Here is a 24,407-nt window from a genome sequence, read left to right as displayed (position 1 = left end):
ATTGAATCTTTTTGGGAGAGCAATGTCAGTAGTTAATAAAAATTAAAATGCATATGCCTCACAGTTTTCATAGATATCCATCCTACTAGTATTTGCTCATGTGCACAAGAAGGCACATACAGAGATGTTCTTTTCAGAATTTTTTTTTGTACAGTGAAATTTTGGAGACAACCTCAATGTCAATCACCAGAGTAAAGGTCAATGTGCTTGCATGCTGTGTATCCTGTAGAGTAGAGTTTTGGGCTATATGACCTCCCACTGTTTTCCTGTGATCCTAAACTCCTTTTGATGCCTTCTTTTTTTTTTTTTTGGTAGATAAGCTTGGTGTAAGAATAATTCCCAGGACATCTCTCATCCTTTCATTTCCTGGTTTAGAAGCCAGAAAGGACTGATCCTTCTTTACCTGCCCATTACTGAGCCCAGAGCAAGTCACGTGACTTCAGTTTGGCCAACCAGATGAGACTTTAAATCTTGGTTTATCACAAAGGCAAAGAGATCATTGAAGATTAAATTCCTGAGTGGGTACAGTTGTAGGGGTCTAGGGGGCAAGACGAAGCTGACTCCTGGAATCATACCCCTATTAGTTGTTCTACCAGAAAGACCTTAGGTTCTGTTATTGAAAACATTGGTAAGACAGTTAATTAGTTACTTACTCAGTAAAGAATAAGAAGAAAAATCTGAGAGACTTCAGGAAATTTTCCAAAAATGTATGTAATAATAAGTCGAGGCAATATAGTACATTGAGTAATTTCCTTGGTGTTTCCTACTCACTAAAATAAATTCAAGTAATAAAAACATTTCAGTAGAAAAAAAATAACATTGGTGAATGGCCCCAGTAGAAACAAATTGGCCTCAGTCTAATAAACAGATAAATTAGACCTCTGCAAGTTGCAAGGAATCTTAATTGATATGCTGTAGAATTATATGCAACAGTTAAAGGAGAGCACATCAGGATATACTCGTAGGTGGAAAATCAAATTGCAGAACAGTCATTTACTTGAGGAGTGTCCATTGAGCCTTTATTGTCTACTAGTCTCTGTAGGCTGACCAGGATAGACATGGCTCCTGCCTCATGGAACATTATTTAAAATTACAAAATATGGGAAGTAAATTGCCTCACAATATGGAATGACAAAACTGTTTATTACAGCACATGCAGTGTAGGAAAGCATTTGTGATTATTAAAAATAATGATTGTAATGAAAGTAAACTAAGTGAAATAAGACTTAAAATTATGAACATATACTTATATACACATAAATGCTATATTACAACAATAAAAAAGAATGAAAATTTTATACAAATACAACACACAACACACACAAATACATATACACAGAATAAAATAACTTTTTTTGTTTTAATCATATGTGACTAGAAGAAGATATACCAAAATGCTGAGAGGACTCATCTCTGAATGATGGAATTGTATATATTTTTTTGTATTTTCTAAATTTTGTCAATTTGCATCTGTTTTTATAATTATAATTAAAAGTACCTTATTTATAGCCATAAAATTGCTTAAGATAAGTAGATAACAAAACCTTTGAAAATTTAAAATTTCACTCAATACTTAATTGTGTTTCAAAATTTTCCATAATAAGACTGTACTAACTATATGTAAGTAGATGTATGTAAATTACATGTATGTCATGAGTAAATAAGAATTCATCACCTTGCTTTAATCCATTCCAAACTCCTGGAGTCAATCACAAGTGTTTGGTCTATGCTATCTTCAGTCTCACTTCCTGGTCCCCAACTATTGTGACTGAATGGACTGAGGACAATAGTGGGCTGATTTCTCTACTAAGGGTAGGTTGGGAGGTGATAGTCAAGTTTGGACAAGGTCAGCTGAGACAGGAGTGGTGTATTTGAGGGAGACTGCATTGTCTTTAATTGCACTCTCCATCTGTGAGTACACACTCTAAATCCTGATAAGATTTAGGTGGGGCACATGAAGCTTCTAACACAATCTCTTCTGTTTGGGGCAGGCAAGGTGGGGCCTCCTCTTGACATCAAGCTGGGTGCACTGAACTGTACAGCTTTCAGTATCCAGTGGAAAATGCCCATGCATCCTGGGAGTCCCATCATTGGGTACACAGTGAGTACACGGGCGTGGGATCACTACAGTGTATGTGTTGGTGTGACTGTCCATCCTTCCTATTCTAGCCTCTCCTATATGGGTTGCATATCCCTTATCCAAAATGCTTGAGATCAGAAATGTTGGGGATTTGTAAATTTTTTCAGATTTTGGAATATATGCATATTAACGTGATGTATTAGGAATGGGACCCAAGTTTAAACACACAATCCATTTGTTTCAATCCATCTTAAAAACCTACCCTAACAGTGAACAATATTTTTAGTGCACCTGTGTTTTGACTGCAACCCATCAAGTGAAAGTGGATGCAGATTTTTACTTTTTTGGTGCAGTATTAGGGCTCAAAAGTTTCAGATTTTGATTTTTGGATGTTAAACTGTTAAGGACTTAGTATCAGTCCTTCCGTATTTATATAACCGCTCATTCTGCTTTGTTGGAACTGTAAGGAATGCAAAAACATGGGAATTCCAGGGAGTCCCTGTGGAATGTTGTCAACAAACACTATATAATGTAAGACTCTAGTTAAAGGGAGAGATAGGTGGAGGAGGAACAGAGTACATTCTGACCGCCAGAGGCTACGAATTGGGCTGATTGCAGTAACCAAAATGTTTTCTTTGAACCGTGCTTATAGAAAGGAATCAACTTTAGAAGTCAGAACATTTTTAGATAAACATCTGGAGTCCTGAAATCTCTGCTACATCAGGAGAGCTCACCACTGGAGCTCAGCTGCCCATTTGAGAAGGGACAAAATTCCCCCTAACGTCCTGGTCACACCACTGCCTACTGTCTCTGGTTCATCGAGAGACAGTAGCGATTGAACATTGATCTTGGCCTTTACCTGTGGCCTTCTTAAATTAGAGAAATGTATTTCTGGACTCATGCCATGCAAAACATGGAAAATGGAAAATTACCTGAGAAGATCATGGCTTGGAGGAAAATGAGAGGAGCTGGAGACAGCCCTCTCCATCCTGCTTCGCTGATATGTCTTCCTTCTGGCATCTGTATGCTTTTGAGCTTGTTCCATGGACCTGGTACCTATGGGACCAGGTGATGAACCCTAGAACCCACGGCCTTGGTGAGTGGGATGCAAACCTTTATCATAGGGAAGTACTGGCTATATTCTCACCAGGGTGTCTGCATTTTTTCAAGGTCTTTTACTCTGAGGTCCAAGCAGACAAATTCCCACGGGAGCAGTCACATACTGTGCCTCTCAGCCAGGATACCCCAGTCACTGTGAGTACCTCCCTGCTGGCCCCCTGGGCACTTGACACTTCAGGGGGATCCAGACAGATTTCTAAGTTGGTGTGTGTGCTACCATACATGCAATAATAGCTAATGTTTGCTTGTCTTCTGGAATTCCCAGTGTTTTCCACTCACACTGCCTGTGACGTGCTGTCTATCTCTCTTGAAGACAGGTGTCTGATGAAAGAGTCCTGGTGCTAGTGCTTTCATCCTGAACTCAGCTCCATCTTGTCATGAGTGGAAGCAGCCACTTTGCGACTATTTTTTCCCTTTCTTTTCTTCATGAAGTTCAATTCTGATTTTTAAAAAAATTCCAATAAAGTTTTATAAATAAATGTCACACATTTGTGTCTTCTCAATTGCCTGGAGACACAATGCAGGAAAAAAGTGATGTAATTTGAACTGTATGTTCAAACGGTCCAGGTTGTTTATTTTCCTTTCCAAGCTCAGCACTGATTGTCACCTCCCTCACTGTTTCTTTTCTGTTTCCTGTCAAGGTTTTTCTGGGTCCACTTTTTGCCTTAGGCATCTTCTGGTTCCTTTTTTTTTTTTTTTTTTCTTTCCTCTTTCCCCATTCTGCTACTACAATCTCCAGGGTGGAGCCTTTGAATGGCTCTAGGAGGTGGCCCAGTGCCCATAACACTATCATAATGGAGGTGGCATTGCTGGTCACTCCTATTTAATAAGTGCCAGGTAGGGACAGCAGTCTGGAACTTATTTGTCACGGTCGATGATAGCTATTGCTTATTAAATATCTGTTGCCCGCCATGTGCTGTCCCTCATGCCTCCCATCCATTTAATCTTCACAGTGCTCTTATGACCTCATTTTACTGACAGGGGCACCAAGGCTCAGACAGGTGAAGTAACTTCCCCCAATCATACATCTGTAAGAAGCAGCATCAGCAGGAAAGCCAGGGTTTCCTCTGAACTTCTGAACTTCTGTCCCCTAGCTAGTTTTAACAAAGGTCTTGTGACCAGAAAAGGATAGCTGCACGTTTTCATCACATTTGTATTTTCATGGCATGCTTTTAATCTTAAGCACCCCTCAATAGCATTAAAAGCCCTCAGCCCCTGCTCTGTGGCTTACTCTATCCTTAGAGGAGAGATTGGGTTGACCTCATTCAGGTTCTCTCTCCCTGCAGCAGCCCTGGAACTTTCTACAAGTCCATTGACCTCACCAAGCAAGGGGTAGCATTGTCCTTAATAGTGTCCTCAACCAGCTCAGCCTCCTGTCCTTTATCATTCTACAGTACATGGCTGTTGTGAGTATTATCTGGAACACAACCAGGTACTGAGGGCACAATGCTGGTGGTGCCTTGGAGTCTGGACAGAGCTTCTGAAACTGTCAGCCTGTGAAGGTCACTGCAGGGCAGATGTAAAACAGAGGGCTTCCACACCTGCTCCTTCCACTTGCAGGTTGGAATGACTTGTCTAAGCTCCAGTTTTGTTTCATGGAAAGGGTACATTAATTAAATTATTATAAGAACCAAATATAATCATATGTGTAAAAGCCTCTCATAAGTGTAAAAAGCCATTTAGATATTAGTTATCTTTTGTGATGACTTTTATGTTAAATACTCTGTTATTTATACCCAGACATTACAGTATGCTGTCAGATCCTAGCACTTGATCATCTTGCTGATTTCAACAAACTGCAGTTATGGCTTCTATGTGGCCAGCACAAGATAACAGACAGCCCTTGTTTGGGGGCAGCATTCAGGCTTGTAGGGAAAACCACATTCACACTGATAAAATAATTAGAGAATAACATGAGACCAGATGTCATTAACATGGCATTTAATGGGTGGATAGTGTTTGAAGTAGAAGAGATGAGTGCCAGGAAACAGTAGTCAAGAGGTAAAACTTGGGGCTAGAAAATGAAGCAGAATTTTTAGAAAGCCAGATTCAATGACCAGCCACTCCAATGTTAGGGAATGGTTTGAACCCCAGAAATGAGGGTGTCTGTGTGCATGTGTGTTTGTGTGGGGTGGGGAGAGTTGCAGAACATGCAGACTGGAGAGAGGAAGTAATGACCAAACATACCTGCAGTGTGTCAGGAAGGGGCGGGGCTAACATAGCTTGGGTTCAGACCACATGAGTTCAGATTTCTGCCTTACAACAATCCAGCTGGGCAATCTTTCTGGGTCTCAGTCACCCATCAATAAACTAGGGATTCTGATAATATCTATGCCGTAGTTAGTGTGTCCGTGGTTCCTGAACTGTGTGTCAGGGTACCTCGGGTTTTTGTAGCAAGCTCCCAAGGGGCACCATGGGAAACAACAGCATCTGTGTGAAATACTACCAGCAAGTTGAGTATAAGTACTCAATGGAACCATTTATACTATACCATTTACTTATACTCACAAGAGTATAAGTAAATGGAACTATTAGGCAGTTCTTTTGACCTAGAGATGCTATAAAAATGTTTCTGAGAAACTAAGTGTGCCATGAGTTGAGAAAGTTTGGAAACCTGTGTACTGTATCATATCACCCTACAGCAGATAGATGTTGTGAGTTGAATGAGGTAATGGCTGGAGAGCCGTCGGCATGACACCTGGCATAGAATGAGAACTGATTAAGTGGCTGATAAAATTCATATTGCAATGGCTCAGGTGGTAGAGTGCTTGTTTAGCAAGCACAAGGCCCTGAGTTCGATACCCATTTCTGCAAAAATGAAAAAAAATCACATAGCAAAGATGTGTGTTTGTATTCGGTTTTAGTTACAGAAAAGGGCAGGTAAAGTACACAGGTTTATTTTAGTCCTTCAGGTTTTCTTTTATTCTTCATGTCTCTTCTGGTATTTTGTTGTTTATTTTTGTTTTTCCTCTCCAGGGCCCAGCTGATCATCAGGCAATTTTTGTAAGTGTGTCTTAGGGAAGTTTAACCCCCTGCTCTGACCCAGATGAGGGTGTGTGTATATGTGTGGATGGGTTCTCTTCCACTAAAATGTTGGTTTTCCCACATCTTCTTCATCCTGAGCAAGGCCCAGTGCAGAGAGCTTAGTTCTGTATAAGCAGGTGGATCTTTAGTCATTTGGAAAGTAAATACTTTTCTCCTTGTGCATGCTGCTTGATCTCACATGGCAGAGTAAGGTTAAGAGAAACATCTTTAAAGGTTGAAGTAACTTAAGTCTGTTTCAGATGTAGGTGAAACTGATTGAAAAAGAGAGAAAATATTTAAACTAGTGAGCAGCACTCTGGGAGAAGTCCTCTCCCACTCCCCCCATCTTTTTAATCTCTCCTTCCCTTGTTCCCTCTAACAACCCGGGATTGTCTTTTCAGTAATACTGAATCCATCATCCAAAAATGGTTTACTTGATTTTCCACACTGAATCCTAAACGGGTTGGACTGACAAATGATTAATTGATTTAAATGATAAATTAAAAATAATAAAACCTCAAAGAATAAATGATAAACTGACCAAAATAACCTCGCTGACAAAGTGGAATTCTGATGGCATCGTTTGGTAATCTTTCTTCTAGAGGCTTTGGATTTGGCTAGCATTTCATATGCACCTTACTTTTTGTCTTAGAAGGACAACCTGCAGGTTTTGTCCTAGAAAATAAAATATTAAAATAAGGCAGAGATAGAAAGGTAGAGATAGAAATAGAAAAGGATGTTTAGACTGGAGGTTTCCATACTTTTTGATCATTCATACTATCAGTTAAAAAAAATTGAACATAAACCAACTGGTATGTATATTTATGTATTTATAAATTATACATGTGCTGCTTGCTAATATATTATGTACATTATAAAATCCCACAGAATTTTAAAGGAGGAGATAAAGCAGAAATAGAAAGTTCTTCTGACATTTCGGTAGATTAGGTTGCTTACAGAACGGGAGAGGTAGGTTGGAGTTATCATCACTCTGCTTTGGAACCTACTGGTCTAGTTGACCCAGAACAATGGTTCTTTTGGGGTCTTATCCAGGGTTAAAGAGAGAAAACTTAGCTAGGAATCAGAAGACATTCATCTAGTCCCATGTCCCACTCTGTCACCCGAGCAGGGGTGACCTTGGGCAAGGTCACTGAGATCCTCTGAATCTCTGATTATAAAATGAAGAGATGGGGACTGGAGGTGTGGTTCAAGTGGTAGAACGCCTGCTTTGCAAGCATGAAACCCTGAGTTCAAATCCCAGTCCCACCAAAAAAAAATTAATGATTAAAATAAAATGAAGAGATGGATTAGCAATGCTTCCTGACTGCAAGATACCTTGGTCTCCATGGAGGCTCATAGAAACACATGTGGACCTTTAGTGGACAAGCGTCAGGGATACTAACTTTCCTGCAATCCTCAGGACAGATCCACACAAGGAAGACTTTTCCAGCCCCCAAATCCAGTGCTACCCCTGCTATAAATTCTGAAAAATACCCACTTTCTGTGATAAATCAGGGAGGGGCAGATAGGAGACAGGCATCCTCTATGATTCTGGCTCAGGTAAGGAGAGTCAGTGGGACCTAAAGTCAAAGTGGGAATGGAAGAAGGGAGCAGGTGGCAGCAACATCTGTGGAGTCATTGATTCCTGGGCTTGGACAGAGGTACTTTCTTTGTCTGTTTTGTGCTGCCATGACAGAACATCACACAATGGGTAGTTTATAAAGAAATGAAACTTGCCTGGCTCATAGTCCTGAAGGCCGAAAGTCCAGGGGCATGGCACTGACAGCTACTCAGCATCTGGTGAGGGCCTCATGCTGTATCATCCCATGGTAGAAGATGGAAGGGCAAGAGAGCATGAAGGAGCAAGAGGGCAAGAGGGGCCGGACTAATTTTATAACAAACCTGCTCCCTCAATAACTAACCTCTCATAATAACCAGCCCAATTCCATAATAACAGTACTAATCTCTCATGATCTAACCATCCCTTATTAAGCCCCATCTCCCAACACTGTTGCACTGGGGATTTCGCTTCCAATATATGAACTTGGGGGGACACATTCAAACCATAGCAGAAACCGATGCTGCTGCTCAGCAGTTGAAGCTCACTTCTTGAGGAGGTAATCCACTTATATGGGGCATCTTGGCTCTTGCTTGCTTTCTTTCTTTCACTTCACTTCAGTCCATTTATTCATTCATCAAAAGCATTGCACAAACATTTGCATGTGAGTGATAATACTATGCCTAGGCTTTGAGATGTCAAAGGAATAAGAACTTGCTTCCTGCCATCAAGCAGGTTGAGAGAAGGTGACAAATAAACAGACAATTACAATATAAGGTGAGTAGTGTACAATGAGGCCCACCAAGGACACCAAGATAGATGAGGGGCACCTAACCAGACTGGGGGCCGGGTAGAGAAATGAGGTAATGTCTCAGCTGAACTGAGTCATAAAGGATGAGCAGGGTGAGCCAGGCAAGAGTAGAGAGAAGGACATTTCATGTAAAGAGAGCAGCAGGTTCAAAGGCCCAGAGGCAAGAAAATAAATAGTATAAATTTGAGCCCTGCCAAGTTCTTAGGTATGACAGGAATGTAGAATGCAAAGAGGGGAGGTAGTGTGGGATAATGCTAAAAGGATGACAGAGGGACACAGATATGTTAAGGGGGACTTAAACTAGAAAGTGGTTGGATCAGATTTGAGATTTAGGAATATAACTTTAGCATAGCAGTGTGGAGTCTATATTGGCGGTACAGACAGTACTGGGGGCAGGCAGAATCAGAGCCCATTGTCTTAATTATAAGGATTTGAACTTAAGTGGCTATAAGATGAAATTGCACAGACAGGTTCAAGTGAAATGAAAAAGGTGGCACTAGCTCTATTGATAACTGATTGGATGGTGATGAGGTAAGAAGGTGAACACATAGAGGAAAATATCAAGAATTTCTGGCTGGAATAATGAGAGAGAGAATACAATAGATGAAGCAGTATTTTATTTTACTTTGCTAGCAGGGGGAGGAATGATTAGTTGGTGATGTTGAACTTGAGTTGCTTGGTAATGTTGGGTAGAGTTGTTGAAGAGGAAGTCACAAATGCGTGTGTGGAGGTGAAGAGGGAGGCCAGAGCTGGTGGTGTAGATATTGGAGATGTTATGACAAATGTAGTGCTAGAAACTAAGAGTGTAGGAGGAGAGTTTGCCTGCAAGAGTATGCAGAGAGAAAGAGAAGATGATAAGGGGTGTACTCCCAAGAAAAAACAAAGCTTAGGGGTGGCAGAGAAGGGAAATAGGGTAGAGGATTTTGGAAAGCAGCAATAAGAGAAATTGAAGATGAAAGAGGAGCACAGCCACAGTTTCCAAGACATTTCAGAATCAAGAGTGTGCACAGTATTGAAAGACTGAGACATACCCACCGGATTTACTACAAAGTTGAGGGGACTTTGGCAAGAACATTTCAGTTGGCTTGTAGAAAAGAGGCCAGATGGGAATAAGTTGAGGAGTAAGTGGGAGGTGAGGAAGTGGTGACAACTTCTTCAAAAGGTGTCTTTGAGGAGAGGAGCTGGGGGGTGCATGTGTGATAGGAGAAGGACTGCTTTTCAGGTGGGTGAGACTGAGACAGAAGGACAGAGTAGATATGGGAGAGGCTAGAGATCCATGGCAAAGACAGGAGGGGGAACAGGTAGGGGTCCAGAGCACAGGAGGGGAACCATACCCTTAACCAGTGGTTTACAAACCTGGATGTATACTAGAATCACCTGTGGAGTTTTAAGCAGACAACTGGGCCCTGTCCTCAGTGACTCTGATTTAAATGATCTGGAGTGAATCCCAGGTATCACTGCTTTTTTTTTTTTTTTAAATCTCTCCAAATGATTCTAATACGTAGTCAGGATTTAAGAGTACTTCATTAAGTTTTAATAATGATTTTTAATATGTTCAAAATGTCTTTGAATCTCCTTATTTCTCTTAAGCAACAAAGAATGCTTAATCAGCTGCAGAGGATATTGTGAAGAAATATAAGATATAATCCCTGCTGTCAAGTGGTTTATGATCTCATAGGAGAAAAGCAACAATTTGTAATATAGGTCGAGTGACCCTTCTCCAAAATGCTTGAGATCAGAGTGTTTCAGATTTTGTATTGATTTTGGAATATTTGCATGTATGCAATGAGATATCTTGGGGATAGAACCCAAGTCTAAGCTTGAAATTCATTTGTTTCCTATACACCCAATACACATAGCTTGAAGGTAATCTTATGTAATATTTTCAGTACACCTGTGTTTTGACTGTGACTTGTCACATGAAGTCAGATGTGCAATTTTCTACTCATGGTGTCATGTCAGTGTTCAGTACGTCGTGGATTTTGGATTTGGGGATTAGGAAAGTTCAACTCCTATGTTTAAAGTGTTAAATCAGTGGTACATTTAGCAGGGTGTGATCACCAGGTCTAGGTGGTCAGGGAAGGTACTGAGGAGAGGACTTGTGTCTTGGAGTTGGGAGGAAACCTAGGTGAGCAAAGAAGAGGCTCCACACATCCACAGTACAAGAATCATTATAACCAATTTCTGGAGCACATCCTCCATGACAGCTGCTGTATATACACACTTTATCTCAAATGGTATAATCATACAAGATAGTTATATGACAAGCTTATTTTACTGAGGAAGAAGCTGGGCTCAGGGGATTTGATATGAAAACCATAACTAGTAATGAGTAGTAGAATCAGGATTCAAGCCCAAGACTGGTTGACTCCAAGCTGGTGCCTATATGCTTGTTCCACTGCAGTATGGAGCTGCTTCTCACTGATAGGCCAGCTTCCGCTTACCATTTAGCATTGTAGCCTCAGGGAAACACCACTTTTGCCATAGCCCAAGGTGAAGCAAATCCTCTTCCTCTGGCCTTCTGTTCAGGGGAAGTTTACACATCATCCATCATCAATCCTAGTGGTTCTGGGGGAGGGAGAGGGAGCAGCTGCATTAGCATCACCTAAGAACTTTTAGAAACCCAAATTATTCACATCCTTTCCCAGACCTACTGAATCAGACACTGTGGGAATCAAGTCCAGCAACCTGTTTTAAGGAAGCCTTCCTGGTGATTCCAATGCTATTTAAAATTGGAGAAGCAAAATCAAGTCCCTACTTTCTGGGTATAAATAATCAGCTTGCTGTGTGGCTGGTCTCTGAACATTGCAGTCTATACATAGAAAGAGTGCAGGGCTCCAGCCCTGAGAGATCACTTCCTATATCCCAGCAGCCTGAGACTCTGGTGAAAGAATTAGGATGCTCAGAGTGGCATTTGGGAGTGTGAGCCCCAGTTCTAGGGCAGGGTGTAGATTCCAATAAAGGGTACTCCAGTCTTGGGAAATATGTCATGATGTTTTCCTTTTCATACATTTTTAAACTGTACCAATCCTAGATGAAGCAAAACAATCCTTGTCCCAAGTAATTTCCCAGGGGTCTCAAAATGCAAACCTTTTGGGAACTGTCCAATTTATCTAAACAGATTTTCTGAACGTCTGCACTTTTCTTGTCTGGTTATTGACAGGAGGAAGTGATTGGAGATTTGAAGCCAGGCACTGAGTATCGAGTGAGCATCGCAGCTTACAGTCAGACTGGCAAAGGGCGACTTAGCTCTCCTCGGCATGTTACCACTTTGTCCCAAGGTAAAACAGGCTCAAGTTCATTAATAATAGGAAAGTGACAGGCTGCTATTCACTCATTCAGCAAATAGCAACAGGAACCTGGCATGCGCCAGGCCTGGTGCTAGGAGCCAGGAATGCAGGGGTGATTGAAGCAAGCACAGCCCCTGCCCTCTTAGAACTTAGAGGGGTGAATGAAGACATTTTCTCATTAGTGTGTTGCCAGTCACAAATTGTAAGAAGTGCTACCCAGAGGCTGCAGGAACATACAACATAGAGGTACAAGAACTCCTTGAGGAGTTCTTGAGGACAATAAAGGGGAGATCTGATGGATGAGTAGAAATTAAGAAAGCTAGGAAGGGAGTGAGAGAGAGATTTATTTACAAGGAAAGGGAATCCAACAAATACTCTTTAAAGTGGTACCAAGGTGAACACTGGGATACAAAGTGGGGAGTCACTGCTTACAAGGTGCGCTTTGTGTAGGGAGAAGGAAATAGTAAGCAAGAAAACTCAATGGATCTCCAAGCCAAATTACAAAAAAATACTTAGGAAGGTGGAGAAAGTCTCCCAGGCCCAAGCAATAGCTGGAAGAAAAGCTGGGAGGTATGGAAGTTGGGGCGTGAAGATAATAGCAGTGGTAACTGGGGTGACAGGATCACTTTACACACAAAGGCATTTCCCATCTGTGATACACTGCCATGAATTCTGATCATTGTGAGGGAAAAGACACACCAAAGAATTGGAAAGTAAGTGGCAGAAATGTTAAACATTTAGTTTTCCTTGGAAATAAATATCAATTCCAAAATGCAAACCAAGATGTCAGGTTGCTAGGAGGTGAGAGTGTCGTGAAAGGTTCTAAGGGGCACATACCCATATACCTCATGGTCAATGGAGGCTAATTTAGTTGGATTTCCAGCCCCAGGTGCCCACAGAAGGGAGACAAGCTCTTATTGGCTGAAACCTTTTGTGGCGAATGCAGCTGTGATAGGGTTTGTTTGGTTTGGGATTTGAGGCTGTTCTGAACAGAAATGCTTTGGTTGTGGGAAGTGCACATGTGTTTTATGTATTCAGCCTTTGCAGCAGCTGAGTTTGTTGTCCTGCCTAGATTCCTGCCTGCCCCCAGCAGCTCCCCAGCAGCCACATGTCCTTGTGGTTTCTGATTCTGAGGTGGCTCTTTCTTGGAAACCTGGAGAGAGTGAAGGAAGCTCCCCTGTTCTATACTATTCTGTGGAATTCATCAGGTAAGTTTGCGTGTCAAGTTTATAAATGTGCTCAGCTATTTTGAGCATTCATTAGAGTTAAGGGGGCAGTCATCTCTAGGCCTTTAGCACCTGTTTTTAAGAAGGCACAAAGGCTTAAAGACCTGTGCTTATACACTGGCCAGCACCTGTTCCCCTACCTCTTCAGTGGGGAGTCATCTGATAAACCCATCCCCTCTCCCTCTCTTCTCCCACAGCTTCCCTTCCACAGTCAGAAACTATTCTGAGCTCTGAAAACTCCTGCGGCACCATTCTCATCAAACCTCTCTGTTTTTAAGCTTGAAACTTGCCCTTCTGGCTTTGAGATATTACATTTGGAGTAAATATTTGATGACTTTTCTCAGGGGGACAGGGAAAAACTAAAAAATATGGTGTATTGTGTCCTTCACATCAATATTACCTTGGGGTAAGTTTCTTGGTTTGATTTCAGCTTTTTTTCCTCTTGTCTACATATCAGTTCTTGTTATTCAGCTTATTAGAAGGTAGAAGAGTGATTAGAAGTTCATATAGAACTTACAGATGTAAAAACATTGATTCTCAATGCCACTTGTGTAATTTTACTTTAAATAAGGCCAGAAAGAAAAGAAAGGTGAACAAAGGAATTCCCAACCTAAGGTTTTTCCTCTGAACTGTGATTGCAGTTGGATTTTGAATTGAAGCGGTGGCTGGTAAGTGAGTCTGATAACAACGTGTGTGGAGTTGGGGTGTCGTACATTAAAGACCATGGAGTCACGTGAGGCCTGCACTTTGTGGGTTCATACAGAGACCGTGCAGGACCTTATTCATAGGGCCGTCTGAAGCTGGGACAAAGGATCCAAGATTGGATTAGCTCTGCTTCTGTTTCTTCACTTCTCAGGCTATTCCTTGGTTGTGGAAGGCAGACATGTTTCTTCAGAGCTGTGTCAAGCAGGACTTGCTGAATTTCAAGTGGTAGAAGCTTGAACAGAGATTGAGGCAGGAATGTATTGGCTCCTGTGACTGTAAAGTTCAGTGGCAAATCTAAATTCAGGGGACACTAGATTCATGGCATGTCATCAGTCTATTTCCATCCATCTCTGCTTTATTGATTTGTTTTCAAGAAGGCTTTTCTAATAGGTGATAAGATACTCACACCATATAGTCTACTAGCCAGTGTCACTGCTGGAAAGAGAGTGGATATTTCTCCATGGACCCAGCAAAATCTTGATATCCATTCTGATTGGCCCTTTCCATTCTCTGAGCCAATCCCTGTGGCCAGGTTGGGAAGAATTCATGGATAGTCAAGTACTGGTCATATTGTAAGCTCCAGAACTAGTGACTTGTGGGTCATTCAGACCTGGAGTATGTGGACTGACAGTTCAAGAGGGTTGAATTTTCAAAGGGAAATGGTGGTACAATTCCTGGAAAGGGGCAAAGAGATGCTAGCACATTTTGAAAACAACGAAGTAAGAAAAGGAGGGAGGGAGGGAGGGAGAGAGGAAGAGAGGGAAGGAAGAAGTGAAGGAAGGAAGGAAGGAAGGAAGGAAGGAGGGAGGGAAGGAGGAAGGGAGTGAGGGAGGAAGGGAAGGAGGAAGGAAGGAAGGAAGGAAAGAAGGAAGGAAGGCAGGCAGGCAGGCAGTCCAATGCAAAGCTCCAGACCAATGCACTTTTTTGAGGTTAACCCACAATCCTGCTTTTGATCAGATTTGGTAGGCAAAGCCTGGACTATTCCTAGAATAGAAAAGATTCTAATCCTGGTTCCAATACAGTTAACTACGCAACTGAAGGTTGGAAAACTTCAGCTTTCTCATTTGTAAAGCAGGGGATAAAACCTCTCATTTATAATCTACTTCCATAAGTAATTCAGACCACTCCAACAAAGCAAAATGTAATACTTTAAAATTTTGAAAAATACAAAGCTTTCTTTGTTTTTTTTAATCATAAACTAGCAGATCATCTGTGTAACCCTAGAAGAGATGATAGTTCTCACTTACTATGGATTTTGCACGCAAGCATGTATTTTTAAAACTTGCTGTTGGTCTGATATATTGATAAAAGGTAGAACTGGGAGTTTCCTAACCTTGCATGCACAACTGAAAGTAGGAGGTGAGAGTCATGGTTGAGAGCCAGGAGGACTGGGGGACAGTGCTGCTTCCTCTGCTCTTCCGACCTGGGGCCCTGAGTAAGTTACTTGCTGTCTTTGGCCTTAATGTCTCTCCTAGTTTGAGGTCCCAGCAAAGACAAGGGACAAGGATTTGGATGCAAGTAGTTTATTTGGAAGTAGGAACAGAGAGTGAAGACAATGAGACAGAGAGGCCAGATAAGGCGTGTTACTGAGATCACTATTATAAGTATCACGGGGGCCATGGTAGCTCTCTGAAGCCTACAGAATTCCTCTCAGATTTTGCCCATAAGAAGATAGAGACATTTGCCCACTGGCTTCTTTCCTCCTCTGTTGTCTGAGGGTTACACTTCCAGACTGTACTTGTGTGTGGATAAGGGAGGGAGACTTGGGGTCCCAGGAGGAGTGACATGAACATCCCGTGCACTTAGGGAGATGCAGGCTCTAGGAGGCAAATCTGAGTTCTCTCAAAACTGTCCACATCTCAACTGCTGCTGCAATCAGAAGTGGGACAAGGAGAGTGAGATGGGCCCCAGGGGCATCAATCACAGCACTCACTATCTACAAAACACAGACAGTAACTTCTTTCAGCCTTACAATGTGTAGCTAGGAGGACCAAGTGAGAACATATGTGAGAAAGAGCTTTGTAGACATTACAAACCTTCAGAGGTATAAGGTTTATATAGGTGTTATGTACCTATATTTAGAAATGTAATTCCTTACAACAAAAATGCATTTTATCGTCCAAAGCTATTCCTAATACCTGAGGGGCTCAGGACCCAAATTCTTACATATATTTTAAAATTATACATCTTTCATGCAAACTGTTAATTCTTTTTTTTTTTTCTATTTACCTTGACAAAATATCTTCACACTGTTCAGGCAAATTAACTACAAATCTAGAATTCTTGAACTCCAATGGAACATGGTAGCATGGGGAAAGCCCATCCCTGGGTGCAGTTCTTATACTAGGAATTCTGCTTCTGTCTGTTCTAGAATGTGGCACTTCAGCCAAGTTATTTCCTCTCAGAACTTTTTCCTCATCTGTGGTATTGGGCAAATCCAACCCTTATCTCCATTATTACTCAGAGTCTTCATATTTATACACAGTTTGTTTCCTTCCTACCACCACACTGTTTCCTTTATAAAAGAGGAAATTGAGGCTCTGTTGTGTAAGTTGCTGAGCAATAATGAAATGACTCATTGGGAACAGAACTAAAATTAGAACTAAATTCTTCCTGGCTCCCAGCTCAGTGCTCTTTGTTGGTAAAATCCCATCATGTCCGTGATCCACCTTCAGAGATGAAAGCCTAGGCTCAGCCTGCCCAGCTGCTGGCTGAGGAAAGGGGAGCTATCTCTTAGGCCTCCGCTGTTTTTCTGGAAAGAAAGCCTTTACAACTTTTTGGAATTTATTGTTGAACTGCAAAATAAATCCATTTGTAAACATCTCAGAGTCCATCTCATTACAGGTGAGTGCCTGAGGGTATGTGTTTAGAGTGAGCTTCTCTGGGCTCTAAATCAAAAACTGCAGTTGGTGTGGACTATGATATGAATGTCTGCGGTACACCCCCCCTTCCTGCACTGAAATCCTAACCCCCAAGATGATGGTATTAGGAGATGCACCCTTTAGGAAGTGATTAGGTCACAAGAATGGAGCCCTCATGAGTGGGATTGGTGCCCTTACAGAAGAGGCCTAAGAGGGCCCCCTTGACCTTTCTACTGTGTAAGGGCAAAGTGAGAACCAGAAAGTGCACTTCACTAGAAACTAAATCTGTGAGCATGTGATCTTGGACTTCTCAGCTTCCAGAACTGGAAGAAACTATTGCTTATAGGCTACTCAGTTTATGGTTCAGTCATCTCTCAGTATCTATGGAGACTGGATCCAGAAACCCCTGCAGACACTAAAATGCTTGGATGCTCAAGTCCTTTGTATAATGTGGTGTAGATTTTGCATATAACCTATATATGTGTCTCATATCCTTTAAATGTCTCTAAATTGCTTATAATACCTAATAAGAGGTAAGTGCTTTGTAAATGGTTATGTTGTATTGTTTTGGGAACATGTTCATTACACTTTTCCACATATTATAGATTTAATATTGGTTGATTTCATGGATATTGAATCCAGATAACTCTCCTTTTTTTTTTTATAGCAGCCCAAATTGACTAAAAAAGTATGAAAGGCTTTTTTTGCGGGGGGGTGTGTCTTCAGTTATTCTATTTTCCCTAGAGAAGTCCATTTACTGTTTACTATTGAATTCCTTTCGCTTAGATACTGCCTGTATACAGAAATACAAATGATAGATCTCTATGTGAGTCAAAAAATTCCTTGTTATATCTAAGAGGCAGGCCTTTGTCAGACTAAGGCTAGGAAATCATAGAAACTTGTTTATCCCCAAATGTTATCTTTGAATTTCAGAATCTCAATGGGAAGTTCTTGTCTAAGTTTGCCCAGACTTCCTTCCTTCTTTCCATCTTGGTAGACACTTACATATCGGTTGTTCCTCTTGGTTGCCATTCAGTGGAGATAATGATACTAAAGGCATTGTTAGGACATAGTTCTAATAAAAGTTTTAAAAGAAATACTGAACTAATGAAGATGAATCTGGAAATTACAGTAGACTGTGGCATGGGGGTTCTGCCTGCTATTTGCTAGTTACTATGATATTTCAGATAGGCTTTATTCATGATGATCTCATGAATTATGGGCTTGGACCAAGCAAGTTTTGTTCTTTATCCATCATCTACTTCCCCAACACAAAGGACACCTCTGGTGTAAGCACTCTGGAGGTGCACGCTCAGTGTCTGTGTCAGGAGTCTGGTCTTGGTTCAGGCAGAATGAAAGCTTTTAGATGGGAGCAGTGTTCATCATCTCCCCTAAGACTGGTCTGGAGGTGAATCACTAGCTTCCTTGCTAACAGTAGGTTTTTAGTTTCTTGAGCAGCATAGAAAAGATTTAAAGAGGCAAATACTAAGCAAGCCTGCAGACTGTGACACAGTTTGTAATGTTTTAAAATCTTTCAACTGCTTTCTTTTTTAAAACAAAAAACTCATGCATTTGAGGAGAAGGACAGCATTTCTTTTCTTGTGAAACTGAAATATTTTGTGGGCAGCAATGCTTAAGTGTTTATTAAAATAAGAACCAAGCGTAAATATAGCTTCCTATGTTTTGAAACATTTTGGCTATAAATGCCTGAGAAATATTCCTTCCTCTGCCTAAGAATTTCCCCAGGGTAAGTGTCTTATAAGTAAAAGTATACATACTATGCTGGCATGAAATCCAAAGGCCTGGAAAAATGTTCCTCATCACTGATGTTCCAGTTGGGGTGCCATGACCGCATATGCTGTCTATCAGGTGGGTTAGTGGTGAGAAAAAATTTCCATTGGACTTTCTTACAGTGTTTCTATAGGTGTCACATGATTGCATAAAATTGGTGGAAAGGGCAGACTAAAGCCGTTGATGACTGTTTTCAATCAAATGTTCATCACTAGCTTGTTTTGGGTTTGTGTGAAGATTCAAAATGTTTTTGTGTATGTTTTCAGAATACAGATCAAGAAATGTTGATGTCTAAATCTCACACAAAACAGTTCTATTAGTAAAGGAGAAGTCACAGAGCTTACCCTCTTCTTCCTTTCACACCTTTCTGCCTAAATAATTCTCTGATCCCTTGCAGATGATTTCCACAATAGGACTTGCAAAATTTGTCTTCATAGAAGGTTGCTTCTAGGCCAATTGCAATGTCTGTGTGTTGGTTTCACTTGAGAATATCAAGGTCATACTATCTGGGTGGGTTTTACAAATGATTGTTCACAAATTGATATTTTAGTAAAGAGACACTTATCTTTACATCCCATCATAAACACTTCGTGAAGCGGCAGGTAACACATGTGTTCAACTAGTTACTTTGCAGGAAGTGAGCCTGTCAATGCTCACTAAATGAAGATCAAATCTTGCTTCAGAATGGAAGATGAACAGATTCTGGATTTTCCTTGAATACTTCTAAAAAATGATATGATGTGACCTGTGGTCAAGGTCAAAAAAGTTGAGAGGAATCACTCATTTAGAACCGAGACTTACAGCCTGGTTAATGGTATCATTGTTCAGGTTTAAGTTTGTCCAAAAGTGATGGAAACAGCCATCAATCCTGGTAAAGTGCTTTGAATGCAGTCATTAGTTTCCTTATGTATAAAGTAGGAGGTGAGCATGGTGATACACAATTATAATCCCAGCCCTCAGGAGAGTTGGAAGCCTGTCTCAATAATAAGTAAACTAATAAAATCAAATAAATAAGCTGGGCTGTGTGACATCTAAAATCCCACGACACTGATTATTATTAAGATATAGGTGCTTTGACACACAGACTCTAGAATAGACTCCATCTTGTACACCATGCTCTCACCATATATATACATATTTTTTGTGTGGTACTGAGGTTTGAACTTAGGGCCTCCACCTTGAGCCACTCCACCAGTCCTTTTTTATGATGGGTTTTTTTAGATTGGGTCTCTCGAAACATTTGCCTGGGTTGGCTTTGAACCTTGATCCTTCTGATCTCTGCCTCCTAAGTAGATAGGATTAACAGGCATGAGCCACTGGCACCCAGCTTTTTTTTTTTTCCCTTCCCCTCACAGCTTTTACTCTGCATGATCTTAAGGGGGTTACTTAACTTCTCTGTACCTCAGACAGCAGAACTGGGATAATTTACTTACCTCTTAGAGTGACTGTGAAAGTAAGTTGATACATGGAATGTACCAGGTATAGCAATGCAGCAAGACTCAGTCAGTGTGAAGTCTTCCTCTCATGTCTTTCCTGATGGGCTTTTTTGCTTTCCTTTGCTCTTCTTTTCTGGTTGTAAGTCTTTATGCTTGTGGATCCTTGCCAAATCAGCTTTTCAACTTCATCCCTTAACTAATTCTTGTTCATCTTGCAGGATTCCAACCTAAGTGTCCCTTCCTCCAGGAATCCTTGTCCACCTACCCTTCTGCACTCCCTTCTAGCTCAAGGTTAGGGTTAGTGCAGTACTCAGCACATCTGCAGTTAGTTCCCTCCTGAAGCAAGTTGAGAAGCCTCCAACCTGCTCCATCTGGGCGACAGTTTCTTGCACTGAGCAGACACGTCGCATGTCAGCTAGGTGCTGGAGAACATTTGAATACCTGCAGTCATGGGATTGAACCACTGGCTGGAACCTTGAGCCAGCTTCTCTGCCACTCTGAGCCTGGCTGCCCTCAGCTGGAAAATGCACATGGTAATAGTGGCCCAAGTGTTTGTAAGAATCCTTTGTCTCTAATATCAGAGGCCACAGTGGTAATCAACATCCTTCCTCACCAGTTGCAGAAATAAAACCAGACAAGACCAGCATGGATCTGTGCATGCATGTCCTATGTCCCCACTGAAAGTCATTTACTATCATTGTTTTCGAATTATAAAAGGGATATCAATATGCAGTAAACCTTCTAACAACTAAAATATATATAGCTACCTTGAAAGTGTCCACCATGACTTTATTTCACATGGAATGCAAACTTGTGTTTTCAAATTCTTCATAAATAAGTGAATTGCCAACTTTCTTCATGGTGCTTCACTAAACTACATAACAATAATAACAAATGACTAATTTTAAGAACAATATAGCCCTGTGCTGGCTGTTTTTTGCAGGGCTAGGGGCAAGCCCAGAGCCTACTTCCATGCTAGGCAAGTGCTCTACCACTGAGCAACAAAACCAACCATAAAGAATTATTCTTACACAATTAGTTAATTTGGATAGAATAGTAGGGGGAGTAAAAAAAATCTTCCTTTTTTCTTCCAAAAAAGTGTTCAGGAAGTTGTGTGTTTAGGTATAAACCTTCCTTACTCCCAGCACTAGAATTAAAAATAAGCAAGAATGGGTTTGCCTGAATGTTAGCTGAGATTCCACGTTAACAAGTGGTGCTTCAGAAAACCAAGAATTCCATTTTCATTTCAAAATTGAGGGCTGAGGTATAGTGCAAGTGGTAGTGTACCTGCCTAGCAAGCACAGGAGAGTGAGTTCAAACCCCAGCATTGCCTTTAGTTTTCAAAATTGAAACTTTCCGAAGCTCCTTCCAGACTGGTGCCTGGTCCCAAAAATTCTGGTGGCCTCCAAGTCCCTCCATTCAGGTTCTGAATATTTTTGTGGAGGTCTAATCTACAGTCCTACAAATTGATTCCTTGTAACTTTAGTCTCTCCTACTGGGAGCTTTCTTGACATAATTCCTGGTCAGATTGATGGGACTTGACTAAATTGAATTCTTGTGTAGTAGTTTGGGGAGCCATTTGTAAACTGTAAATGAAAAGCGTGCTCTTCGTTTGCCCCACCTGGGATGAATTGCCAGCTGACTTTATCATTACACCATTCTATCCATCTGTCATTTGGTTGGGTTAAACCAATATGTAAATACAGAAAAAGGCTGAAAGCTAATAATAATTTTAATAATAGATTTTTAAAAACGTGACTACTTAGTGGCTTTGGACTTGTCTCTGAAGTTCATTTTGGTGTAGAGCAAATCCTGCATAAAACCAGTCTGAAATTTTGACACTAAGAGGCTCTTCTGAGCGTGAGGTTTTCTCTCACCTCTGTCCTGTTCACATTGGATAATCTAAGCATTCATATCTCTTCTCCAGAGCCAGGTGCTTTATTTGCAGTCTGCAAATTCCCAAGGGCTCCCTGGATAGAATTCAAGGGATCCCTGCACTTGGCTTGAAATAATTACTTTCTTAGTTTCAGCAACTGAAACTCAGCACTTTCTTCATAAATCAATGCAGACAGCAAACCACAGTGGTATTAGCAATTCTTGTGATTTTTGTCACTGTTGGAATGATAGGTCTTTTCATATCCCATTATAATTGTTACACGTATCTCAAAATACCAGTTGTGTTTATCACTACTTGAAATTATCACAGTGATTTAAATTCACTGCTAAATTTTGTTTATACTTAATGTATTAGCAAAGAAGTATACATATGACTGTCCTAATTTTGTTTTGATAGTTGTTTTAATATAGTTTCTTTTGTGATCTTACTTTTTATGCATATAAAACATTCCGAGAAGGGGAACGTAGACTTCACAAGACTATCACAATGGCATAAGAAGATTAAGGCTGCCATTTTAGGTCAGGGGTTGGCAAACTTTTTCTACAAGAACCAGATAGTAAATATTTGTGCTCTGTCAGTTATATGAACTCTGTCTTAAGTGCTCTATTCTACCAATATAGTGGGAAAGGAGCAATGGACAAAACCTAAGCAATTGTGTATGCTGTGTTCCAAAAAAACGTTCCATAAACACTGGCAGCTGGCTGAAATTTTCCATTCTCCAGGTTTGGGGCATCATGTTATTCCTCAAATATTTTAGTTTACCTCAATCACCCTTTATTGGGTGTCTATTATCATATATTCATACAAACATGTTGTGTTAAGTATCTTATATATATAAACCATGTGTCAGAGATTTGGGGGTGAATTACCTTTTGCCCCAACCCTGGGAGAGTCTCCTGGGGAGCACAGAAGAGTATAGTTCAGAGTGGTGAGTGTTACAGGTAGGGGTAGAGACAGGGTCCTAGAGGAACACATGCTTGATGTCTGAACTTTTTAAAATTTTTAAAAAATTTTAATTGATGCAAAAAAGTTATACACATGTATGGGTAACCTGTTTTGAAAGTATCTGGGAAAGCTTCTTACAGGAGCTAAGAGGGACACTTCAGAGATAACTGGGCAGAAGAGGAGGGAGGAAGCAATATGAAAGGCCAGGCCAAAGGAAGCCACTTAAGCAATGTCTGGGAGGCAAAAAGAAAATGTTCCTGGAATTGCTTAGAAAGCCTGGAGGAGGTACACGTGGTGAGACATGGGTAAGCCAGGATCAGACCAAGAAGGGCATTCTGAAAGTGTTTTTTATGCTGAAAAGGATAGGGAGCTATGGAGAGTTTAAAACAGGAAAGGGACTGGAGGTATCTGCATTTTTGAAAGATCATGAAGACATTTCAAGAAACATGGAGGTGAATAAGATAAAGATACAATGCTTCCTGAGCTCACAGCCTTGTAGGGAAGAAAGAAGTGTAAAATGACACTCAAAAGTGATTGTCAATATATTAATAATTCAAGGCATAGGATAGTTCAGAGCAGTTTTATAAATTCTGTTTCTGAGATGATGCTCAGAAGGAAAAATAGGAGAGAAAATAGTTAGGAAAGAAGCAAGTCATCAAAGGTCCTTCAGAAAGCACCACACTTCATAGGTTCGATGTTGAGGTGGCACATGTCTGGTTGCACTATAATTAGGCATTTGGTCCACACTCCCTTTCAGGCCAGTGGGATGGCTCCACTGTCAAGGCCATTCTGCACATTCTGCTATATGCCCTGGGGGACAGTTTTCTGCTCCAACAAATTCTGCTCTCAAAAGTATTTTCCTAGCAGTGGGGTTTAACCACACTGAGCCCGGGTTCCTAGTTAATATCTATAACATGCTAGAGCTTAGCTTTCATCTCAGCTTCACAAAACAGGCTTCTCAGACTGTGGGTGGTGACAGATTAGATGGTAATGAACTGGTATAGGGGTTCCTGGCCAAGAGTTTTTCAAAAGAGGAATAGAACTGAAGAGAAAATTTCAAAGTATCACATATGGTAAAAATAAAAATTATTTTTCAAACTTGTGTTCCAGGGGTGTGTGTGTGTGTGTGTGTGTGTGTGTGTGTGGTATTTAGTGGGTCACAATGTCCAGTGTATGTGGATCATGGAAAAAACACTGCTCTGGATCGATATAGATTGAGGTTAGAGAGCTGAACTAAGTCCAACCCCTTACCCTGTTCAGGAAGTCTCTTGGTAACCTCCTGTTTCCTGATGGATGGCCAGCAATCTCTGCTTCAGTTGGCCACTGGTGCTAAGCTCATCCCTTCCAAGACAGTAATTTTATTTTTGATTATTACTAATTGCTACCAAAAAGTTCTCCTTATTATTTGCTGCCATCAGCTTTGCTGTAAGGAACTATTGGAGCTCCCAGTCCAGTATGGAACACCAAGAGGCATCTACACCATCCTCACCTGACACATAGTCTGTCTCTTACCTAAAACACTACCCTTGCTATGTCTTCCCACCCAAGACAAGCAGTGCTTACTCTTTGGACTCTGCTCAAGTGGAGAGAGGCCTAGAGCACCTCCTGCTGAATGATCAACATAGAAAACCACTTCTTCCCAGCTAAGGGCACTGGACCTTATC

At 41.0% G+C, this 24,407-nt stretch overlaps 1 protein-coding gene across 1 annotated transcript in view; it reads left to right on the top strand.

Annotated features, from left to right (window-relative positions):
* Window positions 1-24,407, top strand: part of Egflam (EGF like, fibronectin type III and laminin G domains) — a 159,204-nt gene that overhangs the window by 59,194 nt on the left and 75,603 nt on the right. The window contains exons 2-5 of the mRNA XM_074077576.1: window positions 1,992-2,101; window positions 3,251-3,334; window positions 11,756-11,873; window positions 12,955-13,090. Coding sequence (XP_073933677.1) covers window positions 1,992-2,101; window positions 3,251-3,334; window positions 11,756-11,873; window positions 12,955-13,090 — 448 coding nt within the window. The remainder of the gene's footprint in view (window positions 1-1,991; window positions 2,102-3,250; window positions 3,335-11,755; window positions 11,874-12,954; window positions 13,091-24,407) is intronic.

The sequence above is a fragment of the Castor canadensis genome, chromosome 6 (assembly GCF_047511655.1).
Source record: "Castor canadensis chromosome 6, mCasCan1.hap1v2, whole genome shotgun sequence".
NCBI lineage: Eukaryota > Metazoa > Chordata > Mammalia > Rodentia > Castoridae > Castor > Castor canadensis.
This window is presented reverse-complemented; position numbering and strand designations above follow the sequence as displayed.